The 26,768-nt window shown below is 48.7% G+C and overlaps 1 protein-coding gene across 1 annotated transcript; it reads left to right on the top strand.

Moving 5' to 3' along the window:
* Nucleotides 1-1,961: 1,961 nt before the first annotated feature.
* Nucleotides 1,962-24,886, top strand: HINT2 (histidine triad nucleotide binding protein 2). The gene is made up of 6 exons (XM_073655122.1): nucleotides 1,962-2,087; nucleotides 7,179-7,306; nucleotides 20,626-20,754; nucleotides 20,827-20,931; nucleotides 24,600-24,672; nucleotides 24,750-24,886. Exons 2-6 carry the CDS (start codon nucleotides 7,181-7,183, stop codon nucleotides 24,839-24,841), a joined length of 525 nt encoding a protein of 174 aa, XP_073511223.1. The 5' UTR covers nucleotides 1,962-2,087; nucleotides 7,179-7,180; the 3' UTR covers nucleotides 24,842-24,886.
* The last annotated feature ends 1,882 nt before the right edge of the window (nucleotides 24,887-26,768 follow it).

A 26,768-nucleotide genomic window follows, 5' to 3' on the forward strand; every position in this document is an offset into this window, starting at 1 on the left:
GTGATGTTCCTCTGTGACCTGTGATGCTCCTGTCTGACCTGTGATGTTCCTCTGTGACCTGTGATGATCCTGTCTGACCTGTGATGATCCTGTCTGACCTGTGATGTTCCTCTCTGACCTGTGATGATCCTGTCTGACCTGTGATGTTCCTGTCTGACCTGTGATGTTCCTGTCTGACCTGTGATGTTCCTCTCTGACCTGTGATGATCCTGTCTGACCTGTGATGTTCCTGTCTGACCTGTGATGTTCCTCTCTGACCTGTGATGATCCTGTCTGACCTGTGATGATCCTGTCTGTCCTGTGATGTTCCTGTCTGACCTGTGATGTTCCTCTCTGACCTGTGATGTTCCTGTCTGACCTGTGATGTTCCTGTCTGACCTGTGATGTTCCTGTCTGACCTGTGATGATCCTGTCTGACCTGTGATGATCCTGTCTGTCCTGTGATGTTCCTGTCTGACCTGTGATGTTCCTCTCTGACCTGTGATGTTCCTGTCTGACCTGTGATGATCCTGTCTGACCTGTGATGATCCTGTCTGTCCTGTGATGTTCCTGTCTGACCTGTGATGTTCCTCTCTGACCTGTGATGTTCCTGTCTGACCTGTGATGTTCCTGTCTGACCTGTGATGTTCCTGTCTGACCTGTGATGATCCTGTCTGACCTGTGATGATCCTGTCTGTCCTGTGATGTTCCTGTCTGACCTGTGATGTTCCTCTCTGACCTGTGATGTTCCTGTCTGACCTGTGATGATCCTGTCTGACCTGTGATGATCCTGTCTGACCTGTGATGTTCCTGTCTGACCTGTGATGCTCCTGTCTGACCTGTGATGTTCCTCTGTGACCTGTGATGTTCCTGTCTGACCTGTGATGTTCCTGTCTGACCTGTGATGTTCCTGTCTGACCTGTGATGATCCTGTCTGACCTGTGATGTTCCTGTCTGACCTGTGATGTTCCTGTCTGACCTGTGATGATCCTGTCTGACCTGTGATGTTCCTCTCTGACCTGTGATGTTCCTCTCTGACCTGTGATGATCCTGTCTGTCCTGTGATGTTCCTGTCTGACCTGTGATGTTCCTGTCTGACCTGTGATGTTCCTGTCTGACCTGTGATGTTCCTGTCTGACCTGTGATGATCCTGTCTGACCTGTGATGTTCCTCTCTGACCTGTGATATTCCTGTCTGACCTGTGATGATCCTGTCTGACCTGTGATGTTCCTGTCTGACCTGTGATGTTCCTCTCTGACCTGTGATGTTCCTCTCTGACCTGTGATGATCCTGTCTGACCTGTGATGTTCCTGTCTGACCTGTGATGATCCTGTCTGACCTGTGATGCTCCTGTCTGACCTGTGATGTTCCTCTGTGACCTGTGATGTTCCTGTCTGACCTGTGATGTTCCTCTCTGACCTGTGATGATCCTGTCTGACCTGTGATGTTCCTCTCTGACCTGTGATGTTCCTGTCTGACCTGTGATGATCCTGTCTGTCCTGTGATGTTCCTGTCTGACCTGTGATGCTCCTGTCTGACCTGTGATGTTCCTCTGTGACCTGTGATGATCCTGTCTGACCTGTGATGTTCCTCTCTGACCTGTGATGATCCTGTCTGACCTGTGATGTTCCTGTCTGACCTGTGATGATCCTGTCTGTCCTGTGATGTTCCTGTCTGACCTGTGATGCTCCTGTCTGACCTGTGATGTTCCTCTGTGACCTGTGATGATCCTGTCTGACCTGTGATGTTCCTCTCTGACCTGTGATGATCCTGTCTGACCTGTGATGTTCCTGTCTGACCTGTGATGTTCCTGTCTGATCTGTGATTTTTGCCGCATTATAAACATGAGCAATTTCATTAACTATATCATAAAGCCAGAGGAAGAGACTGGACAGTAGAGTGTATGAGGAGCAGCGCCATCTAGTGGTGGCAGTGCTGTACTATCTACAGGAGCGGATTTCAGAGGCCTTTGAGAGAAAGGGAGGAGCCACGAGGCCAATTTATAATCACCTGACCACGTATAGTCCCGCCCACCTCAAGTAACCTGTGACGTCAGGAAAAGAGCGTGTACAGACGGCGACAGGGACCGAGACTTCCGGAAGTGACCGGTGCGTACTGACCGGCGAGATGTAGACCCCCCTCATAAGTATACACCCCCCTGTATAGTATATGGTATATCCCGACCTCCTCCATAAGTATACACCCCCCTGTATAGTATATGGTATATCCCAACCTCCTCCATAAGTATACACCCCCCTGTATAGTATATGGTATATCCCGACCTCCTCCATAAGTATACACCCCCCTGTATAGTATATGGTATGTCCCAACCTCCATAAGTATACACCCCCTGTATATTTTATGGTCTCTCCCGATTTCCATAAGTATACACCTCCTGTATAGTATATGGTATATCCAGACCTCCTCCATAAGTATACACCCCCTGTATAGTATATGGTATAGCCTGACCTCCTCCATAAGTATACACCCCCCCCCTGTATAGTATATGGTATATCCCGACCTCCTCCATAAGTATACACCCCCTGTATAGTATATGGTATAGCCTGACCTCCTCCATAAGTATACACCCCCCCTGTATAGTATATGGTATATCCCGACCTCCTCCATAAGTATACACCCCCCTGTATAGTATATGGTATGTCCCAACCTCCATAAGTATACACCCCCTGTATATTTTATGGTCTCTCCCGATTTCCATAAGTATACACCTCCTGTATAGTATATGGTATATCCCGACCTCCTCCATAAGTATACACCCCCTGTATAGTATATGGTATATCCCGACCTCCTCCATAAGTATAAACCCCCTCTATAGTATATGGTATATCCCGACCTCCTCCATAAGTATACACCCCCCTGTATAGTATATGGTATATCCAGACCTCCTCCATAAGTATACACCCCCTGTATAGTATATGGTATATCCAGACCTCCTCCATAAGTATACACCCCCCTGTATAGTATATGGTATATCCCGACCTCCTCCATAAGTATACACCCCCTGTATAGTATATGGTATAGCCTGACCTCCTCCATAAGTATACACCCCCCCCTGTATAGTATATGGTATATCCCGACCTCCTCCATAAGTATACACCCCCTGTATAGTATATGGTATAGCCTGACCTCCTCCATAAGTATACACCCCCTGTATAGTATATGGTATAGCCTGACCTCCTCCATAAGTATACACCCCCTGTATAGTATATGGTATATCCCGACCTCCTCCATAAGTATACACCCCCTGTATAGTATATGGTATAGCCTGACCTCCTCCATAAGTATACACCCCCCCTGTATAGTATATGGTATAGCCTGACCTCCTCCATAAGTATACACCCCCTGTATAGTATATGGTATATCCCGATCTCCTCCATAAGTATACACCCCCCTGTATAGTATATGGTACAGCCTGACCTCTTCCATAAGTATACACCCCCTGTATAGTATATGGTATAGCCTGACCTCCATAAGTATACACCCCCCTGTATAGTATATGGTATATCCCGACCTCCTCCATAAGTATACACCCCCCCTGTATAGTATATGGTATAGCCTGACCTCCTCCATAAGTATACACCCCCCCTGTATAGTATATGGTATATCCCGATCTCCTCCATAAGTATACACCCCCTGTATAGTATATGGTATAGCCTGACCTCCTCCATAAGTATACACCCCCCTGTATAGTATATGGTATATCCCGACCTCCTCCATAAGTATACACCCCCTGTATAGTATATGGTATAGCCTGACCTCCTCCATAAGTATACACCCCCCCCTGTATAGTATATGGTATAGCCTGACCTCCTCCATAAGTATACACCCCCTGTATAGTATATGGTATAGCCTGACCTCCTCCATAAGTATACACCCCCCTGTATAGTATATGGTATATCCCGACCTCCTCCATAAGTATACACCCCCCTGTATAGTATATGGTATATCCCGATCTCCTCCATAAGTATACACCCCCTGTATAGTATATGGTATATCCCGACCTCCTCCATAAGTTTACACCCCCTGTATAGTATATGGTATATCCTGACCTCCTCCATAAGTATAAACCCCCTCTATAGTATATGGTATATCCCGGTCTCCTCCATAAGTATACACCCCCTGTATAGTATATGGTATATCCTGATCTCCATAAGTATACACCCCCTTTATATTATATGGTATATCCTGATCTCCTCCATAAGTATACACCCCCCTGTATAGTATATGGTATATCCCGATCTCCATAAGTATACACCCCCTGTATATTATATGGTATATACCGACCTCCTCCATAAGTATACACCCCCTGTATAGTATATAGTATATCCTGATCTCCTCCATAAGTATACACCCCCTGTATAGTATATGGTATATCCTGATCTCCTCCATAAGTATACACCCCCTGTATAGTATATGGTATATCCCGATCTCCTTCATAAGTATACACCCCCTGTATAGTATATGGTATATCCCGATCTCCTCCATAAGTATACACCCCCCCTGTATAGTATATGGTATATCCCGACCTCCTCCATAAGTATACACCCCCTGTATATTTTATGGTATATCCCGATCTCCATAAGTATACACCCCCCTGTATAGTTTATGGTATATCCCGATCTCCTCCATAAGTATACACCCCCTGTATATTTTATGGTCTCTCCCGATTTCCATAAGTATACACCCCCTGTATAGTATATGGTATATCCCAATCTCCTCCATAATTATACACCCCCTGTATAGTATATGGTATATCCCGATCTCCATAATTATACACCCCCTGTATAGTATATGGTATATCCCGACCTCCTCCATAAGTATTCACCCCCCTGTATAGTATATGGTATATCCCGATCTCCTCCATAAGTATACACCCCCTGTATAGTATATGGTATATCCCGACCTCCTCCATAAGTATACACCCCCCTGTATAGTATATGATATATCCCGATCTCCTCCATAAGTATACACCCCCTGTATAGTATATGGTATATCCTGACCTCCTCCATAAGTATAAACCCCCTCTATAGTATATGGTATATCCCGATCTCCTCCATAAGTATACACCCCCCTGTATAGTATATGGTATAGCCCGACCTCCTCCATAAGTATACACCCCTGTATATTTTATGGTATATCCTGATCTCCATAAGTATACACCCCCCTGTATAGTTTATGGTATATCCCGATTTCCATAAGTATACACCCCCTGTATAGTATATGGTATATCCCGATCTCCTCCATAAGTATACACACCCCTGTATAGTATATGGTATATCCTGACCTCCTCCATAAGTATACACCCCCTGTATAGTATATGGTATATCCCGATCTCCTCCATAAGTATACACCCCCTGTATAGCATATGGTTTATCCCGATCTCCTCCATAATTATACACCCCCTGTGTAGTATATGGTATATCCCGATCTCCATAAGTATACACCCCCTGTATAGTATATGATATATCCTGATCTCCTCCATAAGTATACACCCCCTGTATAGTATATGATATATCCTGATCTCCTCCATAAGTATACACCACCTGTATAGTATATGGTATATCCCGATCTCCTCCATAAGTATACACCCCCTGTATAGCATATGGTTTATCCCGATCTCCTCCATAATTATACACCTCCTGTTTAGTATATGGTATATCCCGATCTCCTCCATAAGTATACACCCCCTGTATAGTATATGGTATATCCCGACCTCCTCCATAAGTATACACCCCCTGTATAGTATATGGTATATCCTGATCTCCTCCATAAGTATACACCCCCTGTATAGTATATGGTATATCCTGACCTCCTCCATAAGTATACACCCCCTGTATAGTATATGGTATATCCCGACCTCCTCCATAAGTATACACCCCTGTATAGTATATGGTATATCCCGATCTCCTCCATAAGTATACACCCCCTGTATAGTATATCGTATATCCCGACCTCCTCCATAAGTATACACCCCCTGTATAGTATATGGTATATCCCGATCTCCTCCATAAGTATACACCCCCTGTATAGCATATGGTTTATCCCGATCTCCTCCATAATTATACACCCCCTGTATAGTATATGGTATATCCCGATCTCCTCCATAAGTATACACCCCCTGTATAGTATATGGTATATCCTGACCTCCTCCATAAGTATACACCCCCTGTATAGTATATGGTATATCCCGACCTCCTCCATAAGTATACACCCCCTGTATAGCATATGGTTTATCCCGATCTCCTCCATAATTATACACCCCCTGTGTAGTATATGGTATATCCCGACTCCCTCCATAAGTATACACCCCTGTATAGTATATGGTATATCCCGATCTCCTCCATAAGTATACAACCCGTGTATAGTATATGGTATATCCTGACCTCCTCCATAAGTATACACCCCCCTGTATAGTATATGGTATATCTTGTCCTTTGCTATAGTTTTTCACCCTCTGTTTAGTCCCTGGGGACTGTCTCTGCTCTCTGGTGAGTTCGGGCTCCCTGTCCCTGCTCTCTGGTGAGTTCGGGCTCCCTGTCCCTGCTCTCTGGTGAGGTCGGGCTCCCTGTCCCTGCTCTCTGGTGAGGTCGGGCTCCCTGTCCCTGCTCTCTGGTGAGGTCGGGCTCCCTGTCCCTGCTCTCTGGTGAGGTCGGGCTCCCTGTCCCTGCTCTCTGGTGAGGTCGGGCTCCCTGTCCCTGCTCTCTGGTGAGGTCGGGCTCCCTGTCCCTGCTCTCTGGTGAGGTCGGGCTCCCTGTCCCTGCTCTCTGGTGAGGTCGGGCTCCCTGTCCCTGCTCTCTGGTGAGGTCGGGCTCCCTGTCCCTGCTCTCTGGTGAGGTCGGGCTCCCTGTCCCTGCTCTCTGGTGAGGTCGGGCTCCCTGTCCCTGCTCTCTGGTGAGGTCGGGCTCCCTGTCCCTGCTCTCTGGTGAGGTCGGGCTCCCTGTCCCTGCTCTCTGGTGAGGTCGGGCTCCCTGTCCCTGCTCTCTGGTGAGGTCGGGCTCCCTGTCCCTGCTCTCTGGTGAGGTCGGGCTCCCTGTCCCTGCTCTCTGGTGAGGTCGGGCTCCCTGTCCCTGCTCTCTGGTGAGGTCGGGCTCCCTGTCCCTGCTCTCTGGTGAGGTCGGGCTCCCTGTCCGTCTCAGTTCCTTAAAGTTTCTTTTCTCTGTTTATTTTGTGACTTCCAGCAATGTCAGCTCTGCCCCTGTGGAGGTCACTGCCGCTGTGGAGGACGCTGTACACCGGCTTTGCAGTAGGATGTACAGGAACATTTCATTCCTCATTGGCCTTGAGAAATTCATGGAGTTGTCAGAAGGTAGGTGGAAGATGCATAAGAACCGCCATGATGTGTGTCTCTCCTGAAGGATGTATGTCCCGTCACAGCTCAGTATGGCAGCTTTCTACAAGAGTCAGCAGCTGCGGACACCATGACTTGCTGAGTAACCTGCAGCTTCTTTACCTGTAGGATCTGATCTTTTCCAGCAACGGAAGGGTTACAGAGACATTTCTGACATCTGGGATTGGCTGCTGGAGCCTTGGCTTAAGACCAAGGTGCGGAGACTATCTACTGTACAAAGACAACCGGAGACTTGTGGATCCACATGTGGCGGCCACATTGTGAGCAGACTCACTGTCCAGATGAGGAGCCCGTGAGGTGAGATGCCAGGAGCCGAGAACCAGACGGGGGGTCCAGAATGGTCACAATGGAAATGAAAGCTGTGGGTTTGAAAAGGAGCCGCCACAAACCACACAGAGACCAAGCACTGAAATCCGCAGAGGATCAGTCATCTGCTATCAGGATCCTCTTTCTCCTTACTATTCCTAAACAACTGGGACTAAAGGGAACGTCCACTGGAGCCACTCTCTGCAAGTTAGGAAATCCCGGATCTACACTGAAGTATCCAAAATATCTCGGAGATCAATGACTCATCCAACAAAACACAGAGAGACCTCAAGAAGTGTGAGGTGCAAGATCCGCAAGAGACGGTTTGAGCTAAACCCCTGAGTGACTGCACCCACATAGGTTCTCCCCTAACTACATGGATTAAGTCAGGCTCGACTGCAGAGAGGAACGTCTGGTCAGCAAAGGAGCAGCCACAGACCAGACAGACGGCGGGCGCGAGTCCCCCCTCCCCGGGAGAGACGGCGGGCGCGAGTCCCCCCTCCCCGGGAGAGACGGCGGGCGCGAGTCCCCCCTCCCCGGGAGAGACGGCGGGCGCGAGTCCCCCCTCCCCGGGAGAGACGGCGGGCGCGAGTCCCCCCTCCCCGGGAGAGACGGCGGGCGCGAGTCCCCCCTCCCCGGGAGAGACGGCGGGCGCGAGTCCCCCCTCCCCGGGAGAGACGGCGGGCGCGAGTCCCCCCTCCCCGGGAGAGACGGCGGGCGCGAGTCCCCCCTCCCCGGGAGAGACGGCGGGCGCGAGTCCTGCACTCTGTCTGATCACACACGCCTCACAGGGATTCTTTTAGACTGTTTGTCAGAGTGTTGTCTTATGAAATGTTTACTATGGGCTTCTACACCGCACTCCACAATATTACACAAATGATATTTTTCTCTGATTTTTCTGGATGCAGATGAGTCGTATAATGTCCAATCATCGACCATTGGAGCATAAATCACATTTATGGCACAAACCTCCCAATGAGAACAGGATTTATTTCATAACTAATAAAACTCACAACGCAGCAAATTCTTCTGTACAACAAGAATCCAAACATTTTCTAGGTTGTAAAGATCTGAGAACGATCATTTGTGGGATCTGCAGCATTAAGACGTCACATTTACTGAGATCAGAAGCTTTTTCCAATCAGAAACCTCTCAACAGGCCGAGGTCCATGTAACATCGGAGCTTCTGGGATTTCACCTCCACAATTTGACTCCATTGAACTTGGAAGTTTCTGGAGAGTTTCTGCTTGAATTACTTTACAGGACGTCAGAATCACCTCCAGAGCTGCGGTTCTGATGTGATCGGCCTCCCACCCTCATAGGTCTTCTGCTGTGAATACTCCAAATGTTCTCAATAGGGTTGTGGTCAGGGGAGGATGGTGGCCGCGCCATGAGTTTCTCTCCTTTTATGCCCATAGCAGCCAATGACTTGGAGGTTTCTTTGCAGCATGAGATGGGACATTGTTAGTATGAGATGATTTGGCTACGAACGGCGCGGTTTTTCTTTTTCTACCATGGAAGAAGGTGGTAGGTCATAAACTCAATATACTGTGCCAAGGTCATTTTCACACTTTAAGGGACCCTAAAAGGGATACCAGCTCTCCCAATGATTCCAGCCCAAAGCATGATTCCGTCCCCTGCTTGCTGATGTTGCAGTCTTGTTGGGAGACAGTGGCTGCTCACCAACCATCCACTACTCCATCCATCTGGACCATCCATGATTGCACGGCATCATCAGTAAACCAGACTGTGTTACAATGCGCCTCTTGAGAAAGCCTGTTTTCATGCGGCTAAACGCGCGTTGAGGCGTCTCCCAGCACCACCCCAGCTGCTCCATCCCCCTCATGTGACCCTACAAAAGCCGTGGTAAGGTCTTAACCCCATCTGTGGTATATTTATACCAACCTTTTGGTACTACTATTTGTTTTATCCATGAGCATTTGGGGCTAGTAAGATATGCCTGCTTTGTATTGTACCAGGCATTTATAGTGTATACACTTTATGGGGGATTATGTACTTGTCCTCCACTGTATCTGGTCTTGTCATTTCTATTTATTGTATTTGTTACTGCACCCATTGTGGTTTTACCTTTTGCATTTGAATAAAAACATATTTTTTATACCAGTTATACTCCGTGTCCTCCATGTTTTGCATGATTTTTGGAGTTGGTATTTTCAAGCGTTTTGTGACCCAATTTTGGGTCAAACACGCTTTATTGGCCTTTCTTTTGCTAATTGTTCACACATTGGTCGGCCTTTCTTTACTATGACACGTTGGTCGGCCATTCTTTACTATGACATGTTGGTTGGCCATTCTTTACTATGACACGTTTCTCGGCCATTCTTTACTATCACACGTTGGTCAGCCATTTTTTACTATCACACATTGGTCGGCCATTCTTTCTTTCTTTACTATCACACATTGGTCGGCCATTCTTTCTTTTCTATGACACGTTGGTCGGCCATTCTTTACTATGACACGTTGGTCGGCCATTCTTTACTATGACACGTTGGTCGGCCATTCTTTACTATGACACGTTGGTCGGCCATTCTTTCTTTACTATGACACGTTGGTCGGCCATTCTTTCTTTACTATGACACATTGGTCGGCCATTCTTTACTATCACACGTCGCTCGGCCATTCTTTACTATGATACGTCGCTCGGCCATTCTTTACTATGATACGTCGCTCGGCCATTCTTTACTATGATACGTCGCTCGGCCATTCTTTACTATGACACGTCGATCAGCCATTCTTTACTATGACATGTTGGTCGGCCATTCTTTACTATGACATGTTGGTCGGCCATTGTTTACTATGACACGTTGGTCGGCCATTCTTTCTTTACTATCACACGTTGGTCGGCCATTCTTTCTTTACTATCACACGTTGGTCGGCCATTCTTTCTTTACTATCACACGTTGGTCGGCCATTCTTTCTTTACTATGATACTTTGGTCGGCCATTCTTTACTATCACACTTTGGTCAGCCATTCTTTACTATCACATGTTGGTCGGCCATTCTTTACTATCACATGTTGGTCGGCCATTCTTTACTATCACATGTTGGTCGGCCATTCTTTACTATCACATGTTGGTCGGCCATTCTTTACTATCACACGTTGGTCGGCCATTCTTTACTATCACATGTTGGTCGGCCATTCTTTCTTTACTATCACACATTGGTCGGCCATTCTTTCTTTACTATGACACTTTGGTCGGCCATTCTTTACTATCACACTTTGGTCGGCCATTCTTTCTTTACTATCACACTTTGGTCGGCCATTCTTTACTATCACACGTTGGTCGGCCATTCTTTCTTTACTATGACACGTTGGTCTGCCATTCTTTCTTTACTATGACATGTTGGTCGGCCATTCTTTCTTTACTATGACATGTTGGTCGGCCATTCTTTCTTTACTATGACATGTTGGTCGGCCATTCTTTCTTTACTATGACACGTTGGTCGGCCATTCTTTACTATGACACTTTGGTCAGCCATTCTTTCTTTACTATCACACATTGGTCGGCCATTCTTTCTTTACTATCACACGTTGGTCTGCCATTCTTTCTTTACTATGATACTTTGGTCGGCCATTCTTTACTATCACACTTTGGTCGGCCATTCTTTACTATCACACTTTGGTCAGCCATTCTTTCTTTACTATGACACGTTGGTCGGCAATTCTTTACTTTCACAGGTGTGTTGGGCATGGAGTTGGTCAGGCTTTGTTCACTTTACATACATCACTAATTTAATTAAACTGCACTAATACTGACATCCAGGTTCATGTGAGGACACCAAGACACTTTTGTTTAAACTATCTGTATCGGTCAGGTATTATTCAAAGTGTCTTGGTGTCCTCACATGAACCTGGATGTCAGTATTTAGTGATGTGTGTAAAATGAACAAAGCCTGACCAACTCCATGCCCAACACACCTTTGAAAGTAAAGAATTGTCGACCAATGTGTGAACAATACCTGACCTATACAGATAGTTTACACCACGCGTCGCTCGGCCATTCTTTGCTATCACACGTCGCTCGGCCATTCTTTGCTATCACACGTCGCTCGGCCATTCTTTGCTATCACACGTCGCTCGGCCATTCTTTACTATCACGCGTCGCTCGGCCATTCTTTACTATCACACGTTGGTGAGTCATTGAGATGGGCAGGTATTGTTCACACATTTTTCGGCCATTCTTTACTTTTCTCCTATATTACACGGGATGGAGGCCTCTCCTGTATTACACGGGATTCTGGAGGCCTCTCCTGTATTATATGGGATTATGGAGGCCTATCTTGCATTACACGGGATTCTGGAGGCCTCTCCTGTATTACACGGGATGGAGACCTCTCCTGTATTATACGGGATTATGGAGGTCTCTCTTGCATTACACGAGATTCTGGAGGCCTCTCCTGTATTATACGGGATTATGGAGGTCTCTCTTGCATTACACGGGATTCTGGAGGCCTCTCCTGTATTACACGAGATTCTGGAGGCCTCTCCTGTATTGCACGGGATTCTGGAGGCCTCTCCTGTATTGCACGGGATTCTGGAGGCCTCTCCTGTATTGCACGGGATTCTGGAGGCCTCTCCTGTATTATATGGGATTATGGAGGCCTATCTTGCATTACACGGGATTCTGGAGGCCTCTCCTGTATTACACGGGATTCTGGAGGCCTCTCCTGTATTATATGGGATTATGGAGGTCTCTCTTGCATTACACGAGATTCTGGAGGCCTCTCCTGTATTATACTGGATTATGGAGGTCTCTCTTGCATTACATGGGATTCTGGAGGCCTCTCCTACATTGCACGGGATTCTGGAGGCCTCTCCTGTATTACACGAGATTCTGGAGGCCTCTCCTGTATTGCACGGGATTCTGGAGGCCTCTCCTGTATTGCACGGGATTCTGGAGGCCTCTCCTGTATTGCACGGGATTCTGGAGGCCTCTCCTGTATTGCACGGGATTCTGGAGGCCTCTCCTGTATTGCACGGGATTCTGGAGGCCTCTCCTGTATTGCACGGGATTCTGGAGGCCTCTCCTGTATTGCACGGGATTCTGGAGGCCTCTCCTGTATTACACGGGACTTATTCCTCCCATGGTCCATACTAAGGACCAGGGGGCTCATTACGGGGAGAAGAAAGGCGATTCCGGCAGCTAAACAGGAAAGTGTTCTTTACAGTCAGAGCAGTCGGACTGTGCAATGCCGACCACAAGAGGTAATGATGGCCGACACTATAACGGCTTTATACAGGGGCCGACACTATAACCGCTTTATACAGGAGCCGACACTATAACGGCTTTATACAGGGGCCGACACTATAACGGCTTTATACAGGGTCCGACACTATAACGGCTTTATACAGGGGCCGACACTATAACGGCTTTATACAGGGGCCGACACTATAACGGCTTTATACAGGGGCCGACACTATAACGGCTTTATACAGGGGCCGACACTATAACGGCTTTATACAGGGGCCGACACTATAACGGCTTTATACAGGGGCCGACACTATAACGGCTTTATACAGGGGCCGACACTATAACAGCTTTATACAGGGGTCGACACTATAACAGCTTTATACAGGAGCCGACACTATAACAGCTTTATACAGGAGCCGACACTATAACAGCTTTATACAGGGGCTGACACTATAACGGCTTTATACAGGAGCCGACACTATAACGGCTTTATACAGGGGCTGACACTATAACAGATTTATACAGGGGCCGACACTATAACGGCTTTATACAGGGGCCGACACTATAACGGCTTTATACAGGAGCCGACACTATAACAGCTTTATACAGGGGCCGACACTATAACAGCTTTATACAGGGGCCGACACTATAACGGCTTTATACAGGGGCCGACACTATAACGGCTTTATACAGGAGCCGACACTATAACAGCTTTATACAGGAGCCGACACTATAACGGCTTTATACAGGGCCGACACTATAACAGCTTTATACAGGAGCCGACACTATAACAGCTGTATACAGGGGCCGACACTATAACGGCTTTATACAGGGGCGACACTATAACAGCTTTATACAGGAGCCGACACTATAACAGCTTTATACAGGAGCCGACACTATAACAGCTTTATACAGGGGCCGACACTATAACAGCTTTATACAGGAGCCGACACTATAACAGCTTTATACAGGGGCCGACACTATAACAGCTTTATACAGGAGCCGACACTATAACGGCTTTATACAGGGGCCGACACTATAACGGCTTTATACAGGAGCCGACACTATAACGGCTTTATACAGGAGCCGACACTATAACGGCTTTATACAGGAGCCGACACTATAACGGCTTTATACAGGGGCCGACACTATAACGGCTTTATACAGGGGCCGACACTATAACGGCTTTATACAGGGTCCGACACTATAACGGCTTCATACAGGGGCCGCCACTATAACAGCTTTATACAGGAGCCGACACTATAACAGCTTTATACAGGGGCCGACACTATAACGGCTTTATACAGGAGCCGACACTATAACAGCTTTATACAGGAGCCGACACTATAACAGCTTTATACAGGAGCCGACACTATAACGGCTTTATACAGGAGCCGACACTATAACGGCTTTATACAGGGGCCGACACTATAACGGCTTTATACAGGGGCCGACACTATAACGGCTTTATACAGGGTCCGACACTATAACGGCTTTATACAGGAGCCGACACTATAACGGCTTTATACAGGAGCCGACACTATAACGGCTTTATACAGGGTCCGACACTATAACGGCTTTATACAGGGGCCGACACTATAACGGCTTTATACAGGGGCCGACACTATAACGGCTTTATACAGGAGCTGACACTATAACGGCTTTATACAAGGGCCGACACTATAACAGCTTTATACAAGGGCCGACACTATAACGGCTTTATACAGGGGCCGACACCATAACTGCTTTATACAGGGGCCGACACCATAACGGCTTTATACAGGGGCCGACACCATAACGGCTTTATACAGGGGCCGACACCATAACGGCTTTATACAGGGGCCGACACTATAACGGCTTTATACAGGGGCCGACACTATAACGGCTTTATACAGGGGTCACATCCAGGAGTGTGCTAGGCCGGCCAGACATATTATTATTATTATTATTATTATTATTATTATTATTAGAGCACCATCGGTCCCGGCTCCTGTACATGGGAAGGGGTCACATCCAGGAGCGTGCTAGGCCGGCCCGACATATTATTATTATTATTAGAGCACCATCGGTCACGGCTCCTGTACATGGGAAGGGGTCACATCCAGGAGTGTGCTAGGCCGGCCTGACTTATTATTATTATTATTATTATTATAGCACCATCGGTCACGGCTCCTGTACATGGGAAGGGGTCACATCCAGGAGTGTGCTAGGCCGGCCTGACATAATAATAATAATAATAATAATATTAGAGCACCATCGGTCCCGGCTCCTGTACATGGGAAGGGGTCACATCCAGGAGCGTGCTAGGCTGGCCCGACATATTATTATCATTATTATTATTATTATTATTATTATTATTATAGCACCATCGGTCACGGCTCCTGTACATGGGAAGGGGTCACATCCAGGAGTGTGCTAGGCCGGCCCGACATATTATTATTATTATTATTATTATTATTATTATTATTATTATTAGAGCACCATCGGTCCCGGCTCCCGTACATGGGAAGGGGTCACATCCAGGAGTGTGCTAGGCCTGCCCGACATATTATTATTATTATTATTATTATTATTAGAGCACCATCTTTCCCGGCTCCTGTACATGGGAAGGGGTCACATCCAGGAGTGTGCTAGGCCGGCCCGACATATTATTATTATTATTATTATTATTATTATTATTATTATTATTATTAGAGCACCATCGGTCCCGGCTCCTGTACATGGGAAGGGGTCACATCCAGGAGTGTGCTAGGCCGGCCCGACATATTATTATTATTATTATTATTATTATTATTAGAGCACCATCGGTCCCGGCTCCTGTACATGGGAAGGGGTCACATCCAGGAGCGTGCTAGGCCAGCCCGACATATTATTATTATTATTATTATTATTATTAGAGGACCATCGGTCCCGGCTCCTGTACATGGGAAGGGGTCACATCCAGGAGTGTGCTAGGCCAGCCCGACATATTATTATTATTATTATTATTATTATTATTATTAGAGCACCATCTTTCCCGGCTCCTGTACATGGGAAGGGGTCACATCCAGGAGTGTGCTAGGCCGGCCCGACATATTATTATTATTATTTATTATTATTATTATTATTAGAGCACCATCGGTCCCGGCTCCTGTACATGGGAAGGGGTCACATCCAGGAGCGTGCTAGGCCGGCCAGACATATTATTATTATTATTATTATTATTATTATTAGAGCACCATCGGTCCCGGCTCCTGTACATGGGAAGGGGTCACATCCAGGAGTGTGCTAGGCCGGCCCGACATATTATTATTATTATTATTATTATTAGAGCACCATCGGTCCTGGCTCCTGTACATGGGAAGGGGTCACATACTTTGTGCGCTTTACTTATATTTGTTGCAGCAATGACAGACTGGCACAGAGGAGAGGGCCCTGCCGCCGCGGCTCAGTCTACCGGATAATGGGGAAGGAGACGGCAGACAAGTCCTTCAGTTAACCAAGGACAGATACAGTTTGGAGCAACGTGTTTTCATTGTGAAAACTTATTGGAAAACTGAGTCCTTAAAGAGGAGCCAAAGTGAGTTTCTAAAGGAGTTTGGAGGTCAAAAGCCACCGTCCAAACCCTGTATTCTGTCATTGGTGAATAAGCTGGAACGTACAGGAACATTACTGGATAGGCATGATGGAGGAAGTCCGAAAATGTCTGAGGAAACCATTCAAGATGTGAACCAGCGACCTGTGGCATCTCCACATCAATCGTTGCAGCGGCTTTCCCAGCAGACTTGCGTGTCGTATTCCACAACGAGCGGCCATGAAAGGTGTTCGCCGCCTGTACAGAGTCACTGTCGTTCAGGGCCCGATCAAGAGACAATAATTTTTTCTTGGCTGATTTTTTCTTTTCCTTTTGGGCCTTTTGAAGGGTCGGGTGCACAGTAACAAGCCACGAGCATTACAGGCACTCCGAGAGAAAACGTATAGCAAGAAACTCCGGCTATGACCCCAGATGTCCCATGGAATACGTTCAACAACAGCGCGTGTAGGCGTGCCTGGAAGCAAACCGTGGACATTTTCAACACCTGCTTTACAACATCCATTTCTCATAAACCAAGATATGTACAGTCCAAATTTCAGCTCGATAGGTCGTTTCTTTTAGAAGTTACAGCAATTTTTCCAGATAAAGTAGTGATTGAATCACCCCTGTAGTAGGTTTATGCACAACTGCAGCCTCTGGGGGATCCTACACCTTGAGGTTCGCAGACCCCAGAAGCATCAACAGCTTCACATACCTGTTTGCTGCTTTGTAATGGTATTTTAGCAGCTGTTCTCTTATTGCATTTGTCTGGCAGAAACCTTCCTCGTTATGCCTTTATCTGCACAAACCTGTCTGTGCTCTGTAACAGCCACAAATCTCTTCATAATGCGATTGTCTCGCTTAAGTTTCCATGAAATAGCTAATGTTTTAATACCTTGTACAAGGTATTGAACTATTTCATGCTTTTCGGCAGCAGAGATCCTTTTTCTTTCCCATATTGTTTGAAAACTGTGAGCTCTTAGTTGTGTGGAACAACCTTCTTAAGCAGTTTGCCTTCAATTGGGCACCTGGCAAACTAATTATCACAGGGGTCAAAGACTGATTTCAGTGATCCAAAGACCCTGAGACACAAGCCATCCATGAGTTTATGGTAAAAACCAAAACTTACATCTTTATGACACTAAAATCCAGTTTGCAATGCGGTGTATTTAGAGGTCACTTGGACATTACTAAAGTTTTAAAGGGTTTGGATACAGTCCTGACCCATCAGATGGTCGTTTCATGGCAGTTGGAGACTTTGTAGTTGTCACACTGGTGGTTGTGGAACCACTGTGCCACGGACCAGGGAGTGCATGGAAGTGTGAAGTCAAGAGCCCTTGACGGTGTTGTTAGGCTTGACCACAGGTGGACTCCAGGTACCACTCCAGGACAGACCCCGAAGCCACAGCAACTGACCCTCAAGGGGGCAGGGATGGACTTGGAGAGTCAGACCAGCCAGGAACTGGTGAACAGGAGGAATGGATGCTGTATGGCTGATTAGATAGAGCAGGATATTGGAATGGCATGGACAGAATAGGTTCAGGAACACAGGGTGGACTCAGGTGTAGGATCACAGGTGCTGCTTCAGACTGAACAGGTGCGGACTAAGTATAGGCAGGACGGGTCCAGGAACAGGTTTCAGGCTCAGGCAGGACTTACGGGATCAGTTTCAGGGAGCATGGATACAGGGACCTTACAACGAAGTAGCAAGTGTACACACTAATCAATGATGTTGTTTAGGCAGCTCCCTATAGGGGAGGGTGCTTTAAATACTTGACGTCTCCCAGCTATGGGCTGGGGACATCTTTGGAAGCACTCGCGCGCTTCCCCACTAAGGAGCAGGAAGCACGCGTGCCCTAAGCACACTCCCAGGAGACCTGCGCGCCATGTGCAGGTCCTGGGAGGAAGCAGCCGCCGCGGGGACCGGAGAAGGACTTCTGAGTAGGTGAGCACGTCAGCATCCCTGCCGGGAGGAGAAAAGAGTATCGTGCAGGGACGCCGGTGTTAACATTACATTACCCCCCACCCCCTCCCCCATTACGCCCTCCTCCTCTTCATGCCCGCGAGGAAGAAGTGGGGCATGAATATTCTCCTTTTGGTTCTCTTGATCTTTCTTCGGGACCAAATCCTTTCCAATCCACTAAGAAAAAGGTGTTTCCTCTCACCTTCTTCATGGCTGATATTTTTCATCTCAAATACATCCTCAGAGCTGATGGGAGCTGGCGTGACACCAGGATCCTTGAAGAAGAGGCTCATAGGGGGTAGATGGAACACTTGAAGGTGAAATTACTCATCCGGTGAAGTTGTGCTCGCAGGCAAAACTCTGCACACATAGGAAATAAGATGCTCCTTGAGGGCGCAGCTTCACCCACTGGGTTCCATTCAGTCTTTGAGCGGACTGCAGGTAAGCCAGATTCTTATGGTCTGTTTATATGACGACCGGATGGACGGCTCCTTCAAGAAGGTAAGGCCATTCTTCTAGAGCCATCTTGATCGCCAATAACGCTCGGTCGCCAATTGTGTTCTGGAACAAAGAAGGCTTTGGATAAAAAAACAACTCAGGTGCCCATTCAGCAGCCGGAGGAAGATTTTTGCATGAGAAGTACCCCTGCCCCAGAATATGAAGCATCTACCTCCAGAAAGAAGTGTTTGTTAACCTCTGGACTATGTAGTACTGAACCAGAGGAGGAGGCCTGTTTCAAGGAGAGAAATGCATTATCATCTTCTGGAGTCCATACCCTTGGATTGGCGCCCTTATGGATCATTTCAGAAATAAAGGCGGTCCGAAATGAGAAGTGGGGAATAAATTGTCGATAATAATTAGCAAATTCTAGGAGATGCTGCTTGACCTTAACGCCCGCAGGACGTGGTTACGTGAGAATGCAAAGATACCTCTGGATCCATCCTCAAATCCATGTCCAAGATGATATATCCTAGGAAAGGCTGAGAGGATTGTTCAAACACGCATTTTTCAAACTTGGCGTAGAGGCGATTCTGCCTAAGGTCCTGTGAGGGAGCAGCCGCAGTGGGGACTGGAGCAGCATGGCTGGGTAGGTGGGCACATCGAGTCCCAGCCGGGAGGAGGAAGGGGAGGAAAGGGGATCATGCAGGGATGACGGTGCTGACATTACAGTAGTATTGCAATTCGTGGTGAGTCAAATTTTTTCGAAAAACTTGTTGAATCTGGAATATCCGATTTTTCAAAATGTTGGATTGTCTTTATGGGCGGGTTTTCTGGTGCACCCCTCGCCACTTCATGGCGGGGCCTCTGCTGCACTCTGATCCATGGCAGGTGTGATGGTGTGAAATGGTATTTGGGTATCATTTTGTCTATATTTATATTTTTATGGATTTTCGGAGTGTTGTCTTGTTGCTCTGTCCTTCTGTGCTTTCCCTCTAATGTTGACTTCTCTTGTAAGATGAGTTTATTTGTTAATTGATGAATAGCTGTTATTTATCACCTTATATCAGCTCCTACAGTTTACTGTATTGTTATCTTTGCACAGGGTAATTGAATAATGTTGTTTGCTAATTACATATTGAACCAGGCCAGCTAGCTTGTTCATTTATAGAGCAATGGAAGACCAACAATGCAAATTGATTAAATACTCACACAATGAGACCTGAGCTCTTGACTCCTTCCCCCACTGCCCTGTGAATGAGGAGAGAGACTTTTAAAAATCACAGCCAGGAGAGGCTAGAGGGTTAGATCTTGTGTGGGACGATAATGTGAAGGCCAGCACCTCAGAGAGAATTGGAGAAACCTGGATTGCCCTGGAAATACTGCTGGAGGAGTATATATGGAGAAGCATCTGGACTATTTCATCCTCTGTCTGCTGGATTGTTGGACTCCTCTCCCGAGGCATTTATCTCCTTACTGGACTGTATTCGTGTTTCTGGAATATTTTAGCCTCTGTGTGGTGGATTGTATATGGACCCTTCGGTTTTACATGTAATAAAGGTCTTGGGATTGATTATTCACTTTTCTCTCGTTCTGTTGATTATGTGATACCTGAAAAGGACCCCGTGACAGCAGGCCTCTGCTGCGCTCTGATCCATGGCGGGGCCACTGCTGCACTCTGCCAATCCCTGGTGAAGTCCCACCATGGACTAGAGTGTGGGTGTTGCGCACTGGAGGAAACATAGCCTGACTTGTGGCTCTGATCTTTGGGGTTTGCCTCTTCTAATATTCTGTTTTTTTTCAGCGATCTTATAGTGGCAGTGACGAGGTGCAGAAGGCACAGAGGGCAGCAGCACAGGGGGCCTCACCCACCATCTTCTCCAAGATCCTGGACAGGACTCTTCCTGCCGATATCATTTATGAAGACGACCAGGTAGTGACCCCTGAAGAGCCTGCCAGTCACTATGCTGTCGTGTCACTCGCTTACCTCTGTCCTCTTTTCTAGTGTTTGGCATTTCGTGATGTCGCCCCTCAGGCTCCGGTTCATTTCCTTGTGATTCCCAAAGTTCAGATTCCCAGAATAAGTCAAGTAGCTCAGGGAGACAAGGAGGTAAGTAGATCACAGTTGGGACTCTACTGACCCCCGACCTGCTGTATATAATTCCCTGCTACTGACCCCCAACCTGCTGTGCATAACCCTCTGCTACTGACCCCCGACCTGCTGTATATAATCCCCTGCTACTGACCCCCAACCTGCTGTATATAATCCCCTGCTACTGACCCCCAACCTGCTGTATATAATCCCCTGCTACTGACCCCCAACCTGCTGTATATAATCCCCTGCTACTGACCCCCAACCTGCTGTATATAATCCCCTGCTACTGACCCCAGACCTGCTGTATATAATCCCCTGATACTGACCCCCGACCTGCTGTATATAATTCCCTGCAACTGACACCCGACCTGCTGTATATAATCCCCTGCTACCGACCCCCAACCTGCTGTATATAATCCCCTGCTACTGACCCCCAACCTGCTGTATATAATCCCCCGCTACTGACCCCCAACCTGCTGTATATAATCCCCTGCTACTGACCCCCAACCTGCTGTATATAATCCCCTGCTACTGACCCCCAACCTGCTGTATGTAATCCCCTGCTACTGACACCCGACCTGCTGTATGTAATCCTCTGCTACTGACCCCAGACCTGCTGTATATAATCCCCTGATACTGACCCCCGACCTGCTGTATATAATTCCCTGCAACTGACACCCGACCTGCTGTATATAATCCCCTGCTACCGACCCCCAACCTGCTGTATATAACCCTCTGCTACCAACCCCCGACCTGCTGTATATTAGCCCCCAGCTACTGACCCCCAACCTGCTGTATGTAATCCCCTGCTACTGACCCCCAACCAGCTGTATATAACCCTCTGCTACTGACCCCCGACCTGCTGTATATAATTCTCTGCTACTGACCCTCGACCTGCTGTATATAATCCCCTGCTACTGACCCCCCACCTGCTGTATATAATTCCCTGCTACTGATACCCGACCTGCTGTATATAACCCTCTGCTACTGACCCCCAACCTGCTGTATATAATCCCCTGCTACTGACCCCCGACGTGCTGTATATAATCCCCTGCTACTGACCCCCGACGTGCTGTATATAATCCCCTGCTACTGACCCCCGACCTGCTGTATATAATCCCCTGCTACTGACCCCCGACCTGCTGTATATAATCCTCTGCTACAGACCCCCGACCTGCTGTATATAATTCTCTGCTACTGACCGCCGACCTGCTGTATATAATCCCCTGCTACTGACCCCCGACCTGCATTATATAATCCCCTGTTACTGACCCCCGACCTGCTGTATATAACCCTCTGCTACTGACCCCCGACCTGCAGTATATAACCCTCTGCTACTGACCCGTGACCTGCTGTATATAACCCTCTGCTACTGACCCCCGACCTGCTGTATATAACCCTCTGCTACTGACCCCCGACCTGCTGTATATAACCCTCTGCTACTAACCCCCGACCTGCTGTATATAATCCCCTGCTACTGACCCCCGACCTGCAGTATATAATCCCCTGTTACTGACCCCCAACCTGCTGTATATAACCCTCTGCTACTGACCCCCGACCTGCTGTATATAACCCTCTGCTACTGACCCGTGACCTGCTGTATATAACCCTCTGCTACTGACCCCCGACCTGCTGTATATAACCCTCTGCTACTGACCCCCGACCTGCTGTATATAACCCTCTGCTACTAACCCCCGACCTGCTGTATATAATCCCCTGCTACTGACCCCCGACCTGCTGTATATAACCCTCTGCTACTGACCCCCGACATGCTGTATATAACCCTCTGCTACTGACCCGTGACCTGCTGTATATAACCCTCTGCTACTGACCCCCGACCTGCTGTATATAATCCCCTGCTACTGACACCCGACCTGCTGTATATAATCCCCTGCTACTGACCCCCGACCTGCTGTATATAACCCTCTGCTACTGACCCGTGACCTGCTGTATATAACCCTCTGCTACTGACCCCCGACCTGCTGTATATAACCCTCTGCTACTGACCCCCGACCTGCTGTATATAATCCCCTGCTACTGACACCCGACCTGCTGTATATAATCCCCTGCTACCGACCCCCAACCTGCTGTATATAATCCCCTGCTACTGCCCCCCGACCTGCTGTGCATAACCCTCTGCTACTGACCCCAGACCTGCTGTATATAATCCCCTGATACTGACCCCCGACCTGCTGTATATAACCCTCTGCTACGGAACCCGACCTGTATATAACCCTCTGCTACTGACCCCCGACCTGCTGTATATAACCCTCTGCTACTGACCCCCGACCTGCTGTATATAACCCTCTGCTACTGACCCCCGACCTGCTGTATATAACCCTCTGCTACTGACCCCCGACATGCTGTATATAACCCTCTGCTACTGACCCGTGACCTGCTGTGTATAACCCTCTTCACACTGGTGGGCATTGGTGTTTTTGTGGTTGGTGGTAGTACTGACCCCTGCCCTGCTGCATATTGCCCCCCCTCGTACTCACCCCCGACCTGCAGTGTATAATCTGCTACTGACCCCCGACCTGCTGTGTATATAATCCCCTGCTACTGACCCCTGCCCTGCTGTATATAATCCTCTGCTACTGACACCTGACCTGCTGTGTATATAATCCCCTGCTACTGACCCCTGACCTGCTGTGTATATAATCCCCTGCTACTGACCCCTGACCTGCTGTGTATATAATCCCCTGCTACTGACCCCCGACCTGCTGTATATAACCCTCTGCTACTGACCCCGACCTGCTGTATATAACCCTCTGCTACTAACCCCCCACCTGCTGTATATAATCCCCTGCTACTGACCCCCGACCTGCTGTATATAATCCTCTGCTACAGACCCCCGACCTGCTGTATATAATCCTCTGCTACAGACCCCCGACCTGCTGTATATAATTCTCTGCTACTGACACCCGACCTGCTGTATATAATCCCCTGCTACTGACCCCCGACCTGCAGTATATAAGCCCCTGTTACTGACCCCCGACCTGCTGTATATAACCCTCTGCTACTGACCCCCGACCTGCTGTATATAACCCTCTGCTACTGACCCGTGACCTGCTGTATATAACCCTCTGCTACTGACCCCCGACCTGCTGTATATAACCCTCTGCTACTGACCCCCGACCTGCTGTATATAATCCCCTGCTACTGACACCCGACCTGCTGTATATAATCCCCTGCTACCGACCCCCAACCTGCTGTATATAATCCCCTGCTACTGCCCCCCGACCTGCTGTGCATAACCCTCTGCTACTGACCCCAGACCTGCTGTATATAATCCCCTGATACTGACCCCCGACCTGCTGTATATAACCCTCTGCTACGGAACCCGACCTGTATATAACCCTCTGCTACTGACCTGTGACCTGCTGTATATAACCCTCTGCTACTGACCCCCGACCTGCTGTATATAACCCTCTGCTACTGACCCCCGACCTGCTGTATATAATCCCCTGCTACTGACCCCTGACCTGCTGTGTATATAATCCCCTGCTACTGACACCTGACCTGCTGTGTATATAATCCCCTGCTACTGACACCTGACCTGCTGTGTATATAATCCCCTGCTACTGACCCCTGACCTGCTGTGTATATAATCCCCTGCTACTGACCCCTGACCTGCAGTATATAACCCTCATCACACTGGTGGTGTTTTCGTGGTTCTCCAGCTCCTCGGTCACCTACTGGTCACAGCCAGTCACCTGGCACAGAAGGAAGGTCTGGCGGATGGATACAGGATCGGTGAGTATATATAATATACACAGTGAGGTCAGTACTAATGGTCACCCCTCCCCCACTAATCATCACTCTTCTTACAGTTATCAATGATGGCCAGCAGGGGGCACAGTCCGTCTATCACCTCCATCTACATGTGATCGGTGGCCGTCAGATGAGGTGGCCTCCAGGATAACGACAAATGGGTGTATCACTGCTGCAATAAAATCAAGGGATCCTGTCCCATCCGCAGTCCTATGTAACACCACAGATAACACAGTGATAACTCTGAGTACAGATAATGTAGTAGATGTCACCTGCAGTCCTATGTAACACCACACATAACACAGTGATAACTCTCTGAGTACAGATAATGTAGTAGATGTCACCTGCAGTCCTATGTAACACCACAGATAACACAGTGATGACTCTCTGAGTACAGATAATGTAGTATATGTCACCTGCAGTCCTATGTAACACCACAGATAACACAGTGATAACTCTCTGAGTACAGATAATGTAGTAGATGTCACCTGCAGTCCTATGTAACACCACAGATAACACAGTGATAACTCTCTGAGTACAGATAATGTAGTATATCTCACCTGCAGTCCTATGTAGCACCACAGATAACACAGTGATAACTCTCTGAGTACAGATAATGTAGTATATCTCACCTGCAGTCCTATGTAACACCACAGATAACACAGTGATAACTCTCTGAGTACAGATAATGTAGTAGATGTCACCTGCAGTCCTATGTAACACCACAGATAGCACAGTGATAACACCTGGCTACCGACCAGAGCCCTCTGACCTTCCGCTACCCGCTGTATCCCGGCGCCTCTTGGGTCATTATTCCCGGAGCACCATCATGCACGTGCATCACCACAACAATGAGGCTGCGCCAAAACAGAAGATGTGCTGGGGGAGCCGGCTGGTTCTCGGGGCTCCCGCCAGGAACACAACGTTGGCACCTGGACAGGATCATCTCTATTCTTACAGTATTATCTCTGGAGCCTCCGTGTACACACCCCATATGTCCTGGACCGCAGGCGGCTGCACCCTGGAGCCTCCGCGCACACCCCATATGTCCTGGACCGCAGGCGGCTGCACCCTGGAGCCTCCGTGCACACACCCCATATGTCCTGGACCGCAGGCGGCTGCACCCTGGAGCCTCCGTGCACACACCCCATATGTCCTGGACCGCGGGCTGCTGCACCCTGGAGCCTCCGCGCACACCCCATATGTCCTGGACCGCGGGCTGCCGCACCCTGGAGCCTCCGCGCACACCCCATATGTCCTGGACCGCGGGCTGCCGCACCCTGGAGCCTCCGCGCACACCCCATATGTCCTGGACCGCGGGCTGCTGCACCCTGGAGCCTCCGTGTACACACCCCATATGTCCTGGACCGAGGGCTGCAGCACCCTGGAGCCTCCGTGCACACACCCCATATGTCCTGGACCGCAGGCGGCTGCACCCTGGAGCCTCCGTGTACACACCCCATATGTCCTGGACCGCGGGCTGCTGCACCCTGGAGCCTCCGCGCACACACCCATATGTCCTGGACCGCGGGCTGCCGCACCCTGGAGCCTCCGCACACGCACCCCATATGTCCTGGACCGCGGGCTGACGCACCCTGGAGCCTCCGTGCACACACTCTATGTGTCCTGGACCGCGGGCTGCCACACCCTGGAGCCTCCGCACACGCACCCCATATGTCCTGGACCGCGGGCTGCCGCACCCTGGAGCCCCCGCGCACACACCCCATATGTCCTGGACCGCGGGCTGCCACACCCTGGAGCCTCCGTGTACACATACACCATATGTCCTGGACCGCGGGCTGCTGCACCCTGGAGCCTCCGCACACACCCCATATGTCCTGGACCGCGGGCTGCCGCACCCTGGAGCCTCCGCACACACCCCATATCTCCTGGACCGTGGGCTGCCGCTCCCTGGAGCCCCCGCGCACACACCCCAACTGTCCTGGACCGCGGGCTGCTGCACCCTGGAGCCTCCGTGTACACCCCATATGTCCTGGACCTTGGGCTGCCGCACCCTGGAGTCTCCATGTACACATGCCCCATATGTACTGGACCTTGGGCTGCCGCACCCTGGAGCC

Source organism: Phyllobates terribilis, unplaced genomic scaffold (assembly GCF_046119375.1).
Source record: "Phyllobates terribilis strain yellow unplaced genomic scaffold, ASM4611937v1 Scaffold_1__5_contigs__length_1240528914, whole genome shotgun sequence".
NCBI lineage: Eukaryota > Metazoa > Chordata > Amphibia > Anura > Dendrobatidae > Phyllobates > Phyllobates terribilis.